Source organism: Coptis chinensis, chromosome 4 (assembly GCF_015680905.1).
Source record: "Coptis chinensis isolate HL-2020 chromosome 4, ASM1568090v1, whole genome shotgun sequence".
Classification (NCBI taxonomy): Eukaryota; Viridiplantae; Streptophyta; class Magnoliopsida; order Ranunculales; family Ranunculaceae; genus Coptis; species Coptis chinensis.
This window is the reverse complement of record NC_141459.1, coordinates 45,309,344-45,319,435: the sequence shown is the minus strand read 5'-3', so window position 1 is coordinate 45,319,435 and position 10,092 is coordinate 45,309,344. Positions and strand designations below refer to the sequence as shown.

At 48.8% G+C, this 10,092-nt stretch overlaps 1 protein-coding gene and 1 long non-coding RNA gene across 2 annotated transcripts; both read left to right on the top strand.

The window, feature by feature from the left end:
• The first annotated feature begins 5,006 nt into the window (after positions 1 to 5,006).
• Positions 5,007 to 6,561, top strand: LOC147503667 (uncharacterized). Its single transcript, XR_015192790.1, has 2 exons — positions 5,007 to 5,505; positions 5,581 to 6,561. It is a non-coding gene; the product is annotated as an uncharacterized LOC147503667 (long non-coding RNA).
• A 1,905-nt stretch (positions 6,562 to 8,466) lies between these two features.
• LOC147503666 (uncharacterized) lies at positions 8,467 to 9,390 on the top strand. The gene has a single exon (XM_086604926.1). It carries the CDS (start codon positions 8,467 to 8,469, stop codon positions 9,388 to 9,390), a length of 924 nt encoding a protein of 307 aa, XP_086461052.1.
• Positions 9,391 to 10,092: the final 702 nt, after the last annotated feature.

Genomic DNA, 10,092 nt, shown 5'->3' with positions numbered 1-10,092 from the left:
AGGAGCGATCTTTGGTTGAGGGAACATGTCCGGCAGGCGCAGAGCAACACGCATACCCGACCTCTTGGCACCACCCGCGCTTCTTCGGTGACAATATTTCGTCCGTCCGGCAGGCGTTACTCACTCTGAGGCGGTGGTATACGCGTTACGAGCCTTACGAGCAACCCTCGGCATTGCCCGGCGTGCTTTCGGTCACCTCCGTGATCTCCATTTGCGGATCAAACAACGGACGCGGCAAGTTTTCATTTTCATCGGGCGGCCGACATTTGGCCGACATAGCTTCCGGCCTTTTCTTGTCGGCTTCGGCGGCGGCTTCGCGGACATCCCATTTCGACTTCGGGCATCAACATCGATAGCGAGGCGTTACCTGGCGTTCTTCAACTTATCATAACCCGGCAAAGAAACAAAGTCTGAAAAACAATAAAAATCAATCGAAAAGAACGACCGAGAAACTAGCAAACGGTACTACTTTCACTGGACTGATTTCGCCATGTCCATGGTCCCCAGGCGTATCCATATCGTCGTCCTCGACCTCCGGCTTTGTCCCGTCCGGCCTGAATACCCCTCGGAAGACTTCGTCGCTATAGAGCGAGTGGAAGCTGCGATCGAGCGGCTTCCGCGGCCGACGCTTCCCCGACCTCCGACATAGAAGAACTTCGCTCCCCGTCCCCAACGCGGTAGCGAACTCCCCACTAGCGGCGTCGCCCCGGCCCCGAGCGTCCATCCGTTCGGCAGCCCGAGGTACGCCGTCCTCGATGGGGCGACGATCACCACACCTCGATGTAGAAACCCGACCTCGGGGGCGTTTAGCCTTTTTGACCCGATGCCACCACCTTTCCCTCTTGCCACGGTCACCGCCGTGCATGCGGATGGAACTCCATCTCCTCCATCAGTAGAGGAGAGCTCTCACGCAGACTGCCCCCACCCACACCAAAAGCGTAACAATGAGCCATGAGGAAAGCTAAAGCAAAAAGAACAAAACAGAGGCAATGAGGAAGAGATAGCATCTTTTCAAGCATGATCAAAAGAACGAAAAACAAACCATACGAGGAAGATGACCAACAAAAGCAAGCACGTTCAGCGAAGCAAAGGCAGCAGCAAATGGAAGTTCAAATGCCATCGCTCTCCCCGAACAGGTTCTATTTACGCAAAAGAAACGTCTCTTCCCGAGGCAGCTCATTAAGACATCGAGACGCCAAACGCCAATCCAACTGGCAGCCATCATTTCATATCTCGCAAACCGGTCATATCCGCACACGTGCCAAGCACGCACGGTAATGGAAGTGACCATTGCTCACAAAACACTCCAGTCGTACTAGTACTGAGTAACCAGAGGACGCTAACACCGCCTCCGCACGAACCACATTATTCCGCGATTGATACAAGTCGACCAACCCGAGGGACAAATCAAAGCGGACATACGATGACGCGAAGGAAGAAAAACAACGGATAACAACATGGCATTAATATAAAACAGGTTAGCAAACCGAAGACCCGCGATCCGACCTCAGTCGCCCGGATAAGCCGAAATTTCTTTGGGTCTACCCGAAAAAATCCGGCCAGCTAAAACATCGATTATCATAAGCACGAGACAAAGAAAAGGCGAAACGCCCGGGTAACCCGGGAAAACAGCTCTATTGTTTTAGGCGGGCGGCCGCAAAAAAAAAAAAACCGGACATTCAACTTTCAAACAAGCATCTTCAAAGCCTTCAACGGAGGGACATCCGGCGCTGGAACGGCTTCGGATCACCAGGGAGGCGCCAATCTTTGCTTTCCGGTTAAGCGTCCCACCCGGACCGCCCAACCAGCGGGAGGTTGATCCATAACCATCTCACCCAGCGGGGAGCAAGAGCGACCGCGAGAACCGGCCGACCCCGCCTCGGCGAGTCGACTGTCGATCTATTGCGGTCCCTTGGTATCACCTCCTCGGCGCGTCGCCATACCTACCGCCTCGGTTCTTCTATTTCAAAGCGGATGGCAAGATAGGCGCGCCGCCGCTCCATTCGCGGTAGCTTTTTACAACGCGTCAGCGTGGCGTATTAAGCGGCAACATCTTCTTCTTTCACTCGACCTCGATTCATGCCGGCCCGGCCGCTTCGTTCACGGCCGGCGTCCTCTCCGGAGCAACAGAATTAACCCGATTCGCCCCGGTATCCAGCTCCACCTTCTCCGATTGAGATATCGGCTTCGGAGATCGGAGATCTCGAGCCTCGAGACTCGACCTCCGACTTCTCCATCTCGAAAAACAAGGCGGTTGTCTTCAATTTACGATGCCCGCAACCATCTGCGGCGGCTTCGCACATAGTACCACAAACACACGATAAGCAACGATTATACAATAAGGGATAGCACAAAAGCGGTAATAACACTACCACTTACCGAACAAATCGCCTTATCCACCGCTCTCGGTTCGACTCTAGTTCCTTGGAGTCAAGGTCCTTCCTATCACCATCAAGCATCCATCCCTTCCAACAAGCAAAGCGGTATGGGTGCGGACTTGTAGCTTCGCGATCGACCTCTTCACATAGCTTCTTCTTCCCGTTACTTCTTCCACATACATCGGGTTGCGCTCCGGCTTCGTCCTTTCCATCTTGGGCGGCCCCTACCAGCGTCTCTGGAGCTGACCTTCCCCTTCATCTTGCGGGCATCTCCAACAACACGGGGTCGAGCGACCTCGGGACAACCTCCCGGCGTCCTCAACCGAAACGGAAGTCGGGGCATCGGCCTCGACCTCCGGGTTGCGAGCTGCCCTCCCACCCATTCGCACCTCACCACCCCTCGTACAGGCCACCCTCGCCGATCTTAGCGGTCGGTACTCCGGAACGTCGGAGGGGACGTCCTCCACGTCGAACGGAGCATCCTCCCGACCCATCCCGACCGGACCGGAGGCCCCAAAGACCCGGGGGTCGCTTCACCCCAAAGATCTGACCCGTTTCTTTCTATCCTCTCGTCACGGATCAACGCCACGCTTCTCCATAGCGTACTTTTGGGCCTCCCTTGCCCACGAGCCCTACTTTTCTGAGCTTCCCTTCTCTTCGAGCGGCCAGGGCCCTCCACGCTCCTTAAAGAATTCGGCGACCTCTCGGCAACCGCGAATTTTTCGGCCGAGTCAACCTAAGCGAAGCTCTCGATCCTTTGCTTTCGGTTCGTCTCTCATGCGGGGCGGTTATCTGTACAAAGACAACATAACAAATATTAGATCAATACACAGGATCAATCATTACCGGCATAAAGCCTAAGAAAAAACGCATCGTACCCACCATCAGAAATCCACCGTTTTCTTGTCAATACCGAACCCACTCGCCGCGGTAGTTACCCACTAACAGGGAGCGGTCTTTTATCCCAAGACTTCGTTACTCACTCCATCGAGCGGGTGAGTGAGTAGCTTCGGGTTTGCAAGCTAAAGTTAAATGCCCTAGATCGGCTTCAAGGTGAAGTGCTCAATAATATCGGCGACTTGATCCGATATTCACGGCGTTGCGTTCAACGGGTCGAACACCTTCAACAACCGCCACGTGTTACCAACGAATCTGCCGCAGGCTTTGCCCGCGATGGTTCAAAATTGACAAACCAACCGAAAATGGTATCGTCATATAAGCGCCTTTAGTGCCCTCATGAGGGCGATCACCCGTGGTGCGGGGGGCGTACCTATCACTAAACACCGATGCGCCTCGATCGGGCTCGTGGATCTCCGGACCGTCTACGGTTATACCATATCTTTTCCTCGGATGTGGAAACGCCTCAAAGCGTGTTTATCCACAACCCTAGTTGGCGGCTTCATTTCGAAGACGACCTCTCACGGCGTCTGAAGTGCTAACGTCGGCAACCACGAAAGCGGTCGAGCATCGCCTTCCTCACTCACCTCTCATCACCCTCACCCCGCATACCAATGATTCATCCGCTCCTCCTCATCCTCCCAACCAAAGGGAAACTTCCGCGGATCTCGTTCGAGCGAGTGTCATCGAATCCGACATCTTTCTCCTCTAAACTTATCAAATCTAGCTACTAGTATCTAACAGAGTACCCTAACAACTCTAGCACGAAGCTTAGCACCAAACAAGGGAAGCGGGTTCAAAATAGCGAGCACTAACCTTGAAGATTGATCGCTAATGAAGTTCTCTCTACCAACCGGCGACAAAATGAAGTCTCGTCACGCCAAGTAGGATTTTTGAACAACCGCCCTCCGGTTTCCAAGGCATTATGATTACACCCTAGCCCTAGCCATCCACGACTCCCAGTAAGCTGTCTTGTCTTTTTAGATCCCGAAAAACGGCGCCCGCGTTTTCTTCTCTTCAATTGCTTTCGGATCACATCGCGTCTTTGCACCGCGCCGTCCACGATCATACTAACTAAGCATACGCGGTTAACACCAAATGTTCTACACCGATGATTGGCGCCTCCCCCCAAATCTCACATAGTGCGCTACGTGCCACCATTCTCTCTCTCGGTAGGTCGTTACCCACAACCTACCGAGAGGGGCCGTAAGGGAGTGATATTCTCTATCCAAAGACGCTTAACATGGTGGAACTAATGCACCGACCTATGGTCCCGTGTCGCATCCATGAGCCAACATCGCCCCGACAGATCGGTCAACATCATGCGAACTTCACGCGGTAGTAATGACACGGACCCTATCCGTAAGCAATCATGGCTGAAGGTGTACTTGCACTCATCCTAACTGTCAGTCACTAGTCACGGCCGCAAGCTACGCGCACAGACTGCCACTCCTCATCATCACAGCAGACCTATGTAGATATTTCTCCGCGTGCCCCATGATCCACACCCCACGGTGACATCCTTTACACGTGGAGGGTGAGGATACACTTTCAATCTCTATAAATACCACTCCTATGAACTACGCCAGACCTGATTCTACTCTGACCCCGAGAACCAGAGTAAGATACGTAGGCAGTTCGCTCCAAAAGCCGAACTCGGTCTCACCCATCCATCCATATCAGTCCTCCAAAGACTGTTTGTAGAGGAATAACACATCACACCTTTACACTATTCAACCATATTTTCAACCATGACTCACCCTTCACCATCAAGACAGGCACTTTAACACCTAGTATATAAAAGCCAATCTAAGAACTACGTTGTTGGCTTGATTTCAGATCCTTCTTTCTAATTGGATACGTATAGTCATCTTCCACAAGGAGAGCAGCCATTACCAAACACCCAAAACTTTCCCCTTTCCTCCATAAATATTAGCCTAGTCCTAATCTTAATTGGTGTAGTATTAGAGTGAGTCCTATAAAGACTCATTTTGGTATTTACATATAGTATTAGTTGAGATTTTTTTTTTGATATGTTATTTAGTTAAGAGTTCAAATAGTTCAATTTGTCCCCAACTCCCCATAATGCAAAATGGTTAAGTCATCAATGTCTACTCTTCGACTGGACCATGGATTAGGCTGTTGGTCTGAGGCTCTGAGCACACACTGCTTCGCTAAATACTCAACTGCTTGGCATAGTACATCCAACATTAATTTGCTTGACATATAGGTAAACTGAAAAAAGAAGTATTAATTACCATAGCTTATCACTTTGATACTAATATTTTACCACTTCCAATGCCAGTAAAAGGCTGCATGGTCATTGTTCATACAATGGATGGATGCCCTTAACACTTTTCCGCTCCCCAGCATCCTCCTTAGGTGAGTAAATTATGAAAATATCAGCTTCCTCAGGCATCCTGAAGCTGACTCTCTTTTTCGACTTTCCACTTTGGCTTCTGCTTATTGAAGAAACAAAGGAATCTTCTGTCTTTCCTTCATCAACTTTCGCCAACTGCTCAATAGAGTAATAATCACGTGCTGTGTTTGAGAGGAGATGTGGATGTACTCTAGTAGGGGATGAGTACTTTTTGGAAAATTGTTGACTCATATGCATGTACCAAGATTCCATAGGAGGTGAACTAACATTCTTTCTCGGAGAGTGTTGAAGAATATGAAGTTCACCTCCAAGGAAGTGGTCATCCTTCAAATAGCTTGGAGAATCCAGTAAACAATCTTCTAGAGACTTACTTTTCTTATTTGTATGATACTGAACGTGCAAGGGCCTCTTCTTGTTCTCTGCGCGCCCTGAGTTCAGCAACTCAGTGAGGGAGAGATTTTCATACGTGGACCGATCACTTGACTCGTCATGCATTGGAGATCCTTCCTCTGGTCTTGGTTGCTTGAAACTACACAAGTGCGCTCCCATGTCAGAAGATCCGAACAACGAGTACAGTAAAGACAGCATACATATATACATATATAGTTATATAGAGTGAGAATTTGCATTAACATGATCGAAAGAAGATGTAGAGCGTTGGACGGATTAGCCTAGAGAAGTGATACAAGTGCAAGGGCCGCTTAGTTATTATCGATATTAAAGCCAATATACTCGTTTCAAAATGCACAACAAATCACATTATTGAAGCAGTGTTTATGATCATCATTATCACTACTATACCAATTTCTATAAATCTAATCCATGTCCTGTTGTTTACTGTCCTCATTGAAAGATGCCATTGATTATTCCAAACAATAGGCCATAGTTTTGGCTTATTTCATTTCCTACTGAGCTGGGCAGATTTATCTTGCCAAATTGGGTGATGAAAACAAAGATAGGCTAAGGTACTTCAAGCAAGTCAAAAACAGTGTCAGTTAATACCAAAGACTTTGGACTGGACAACTATAGGGTCAACTTAACGTTCTTAGGATTACAACTCTATCCTTTCACTCTTTTTCTGCACCTGGCAGTGTACTAGTGTGGGCGCTCGATTGCGTCTTATTGGGGCATCACTTAATTCCTTCGCCCTGTTTCCGTAATTCTTAGCGTAACAGGAGAGAGAAATTAAAAAAGAAGAAAAAACAAAAAAAGGTAAGACGCAAAAGGCAGTGGTCATTCTACTGAATTGGAGATGACGAGGAGCCTTCCACACGAGGTGGTAGGCGAGCTACTGTCGTGGTTGCCAGCCAAATACTTGTTCCAGTTTAGGCGCGTTTGTAAGACATGGCTTCGATCACTAAAATTTGATCCCCATTTCGTAAATTTGCATCTCCGTCCAACCACTCTAGCCTTTTGCTTCTGGGCAAACATAATGGCATAGAAAAGACCCTCTTCCACCACGTGGAAGTTACAACATCAACTAATAACAACTCAATAATAGAGTTCGAATTTCCTATTTATATGTACTTTTGCTACGTGGTGTATTTTGTAGTAGCATAATGTGGAAAAGATGACTGGTTCGCGCGGTGCAGGGGATAAAGTGCATAATACTGAAGAGAAAAGGAGAGTACGGGATCGTAACCTGCGAACCCTAGATTGCAGGTGTCCCTGGTACGGAGGGGAGTCGGACAGCAAGATACAAGGACAGATGGACGACCCACAAAAGGAGGAGGCGATATAAAAGGAACAGTGGGAGGAGAGAAGAAGAAGAAGAAAAGAAAAAGAAAAAGAGAGGAAGGAGAGAAAAGAGAGAAAAAGAAAAAGGAGTTGTATGGTGCTCATATATTTAGCGCCGTCTGTGGAGAAGACAAGAACAAGAGAGTAGGTAGACCTAAAAAGGTGGTGGTGGAAAACGTAACACCGGATCTAGCGCCGGATGGTGTGATTGACGGAGAAGGAGACCGAAGAGAGGAACGAGAAACAGAAAAAACGAGGCTGATGAGAGAGGAGATCGCGAGGCTTCAGGAAGAGAATGAAAAACTGAGAAGGGAGAGAGAAAGGGCGGAGGATGAGACCGAGGAAGAAGGGAATGAGGGATCTGACGGAGAGAAAGCTGAGGAAGATATGGCGGGACCAGATTTGGTGGAAAATCCGATAGCAGGGTTAACTATGGAGCAAGTCCAGGAGATGATAGACAACGATAGGGAAGCGAATCGACGACAAGAGAAAAATCAAAGAGGAGCGGCCAGTCAGGTGGTGGTGGGGTTGAACCGCAACCCGTTGGCAGACAAAATATGGGCATTAGAGGTTCCGAAGCGGTTCGCTCAACCTAGATTCGAAAGGTATGACAGTAAGGGAGATCCGGTGGACCACATCCATCATTTCCGACAACAGATGCCTCTGTGGTAGGAAGCGCGGTATGATGGTCTACGATGTATGATGTTTTCGACGAGTCTGAAGGGAGGAGCGTCAGGATTGGTATTATAGGTTACCCGCGGGGAGCATAACCAATTTCCAGGAGTTGGAGCAAGCATTCATAGATCACTTCATACACCAGAAGAGACGGATGGTAGATATCGCGGCACTATTCAATGTGAGACAACAGTCCTCGGAGTCAGTTAAAGAGTTTTTATGTCGATTCAAGGCGCAGACATTGAAAGTTGAAAATCCGACGAACGAACCGCGTGAAAAGCATTTGAGAGGGTTGCGCCGGAACAACAAGAGTACATCAATCTGTGGGCGAAGAATGAGATCGCGACTTTGCATGAACTTTATCCGAGGGTGGAGAAATACATAAGGTATGAAGATACAATGCAGAAGGATTCCAGAAAGTCAGGAAAAGCAGTATTGTCATTGGAAAAGGGGAGGGAGTCTAGGAGAACAGAATTCGCCGGGAAGGAAAGAGGGGGATACCGCAGAGATCGCACACGGGTAGCGGGGACATGGGAGGGTGTCCGAAGAGAGTATAGGGAGAGAAAACCGTACAGAGAGACAGAGCAGACACCCCTGAACAGACCCTTGAGCGAGATCTTACCCTTAATCAAGAATCTACCGTGGTACGAGGGACCGCGGAGCACACCAATAGAGATACCTGAAAAACCGTTCTGCGATTATCATCAGATGCGGAATCACGAGACTAATGACTGCTACACCTTGAAATGGTTAGTTCAGATGATGGTCGAAAGAGGAGTGATGAGAGAGTTTGTGAGAGGAGAGCAGAACGAGGGACGCATGCCACCGCCGGGAAGGATATTGGGAACTATCAATGTGATATACAGCGGTGAAGTCCTAAGTCACAATGCTCATAGAGACAAGATAAGACGGACAGCGAGCATCCAACAAATCAGTGAGAGGGTGGATAGACCGCGGCAGAATTCAAGAGCGACATCAGAGAAGGACAGGATAGTGTTCAGCAGCGCAGATCTACGGGCAGTGGACTCGCCGCATGAAGACGCCCTGGTGATTACGGTAGCTATGGGGAACTACATGGTAAATAGGGTGCTCATTGATTGTGGAAGTACAGTGGACCTTCTATTCAGAGGGATGTTGGAAGAGATGGGAGTAGATCCTAAGCAGCTGCAGCCTTCACGGACCAATCTATACGGATTCAATGGAAGTATGACTGAACCCATGGGAGAACTTTTGTTGCCGGTAACAACGGGTCCGGTGACTGTTTTCACGCGATTCATGGTGATAGATTCGATTTCGCAGTACAATGCAATTTTAGGGAGATGATGGATCCATGAGATGAAGGCGGTACCATCCACATACTATCAAGTAATACGGTTTCCAACACCTGCCGGCGTATATGATGTTTACGGTGACCAAGTGACAGCCAAGAATAGTCACTGGGGAACTGTGAAGCGATTGATCCGTGGACCGGAGGGAGAATCTTCTGACCCCAGAAAAAGGCAAGCATAGCAATTACAGTGCGCCTCGATGGAGGGGGAGTTGAAGGCGTCAGAGGGACCGAAGACGATTGATGAAATCGAGATGGTAAATATTGGGGAAGGAGAAGAGGAGAAGTTCACAGCAGTAGGATCCAGCTTGCCAGAAGAATGGAAAGATAAGTTGATACAATTTTTATCTGAGAATAAAGATGTTTTCGCTTGGATAATAGAGGATGTCACCGGGTTATATCCTGAGTTTGCGTGTCACCGGTTACACATGAAGGAAAATGCCAAACCCGTGAGACAGAAGTTGCGCGGCATCAGACCTAAATATGCGGAGGGAATTCGCGAGGAAGTAGCAAGGTTGAAAAGAGCTGGGATAATCCGAGAAGTGGAGTTCACTGACTGGTTGTCTAACATAGTCGCAGTACTGAAAAGGAATGGCAAGGTCTGCATGTGCGTCGATTTCACGGATGTGAATCTTGAATGTCCGGGCGGATAGTTACCCGATGCCGCCGAAAGTAGACGAAATTTGGTGGATAGGACG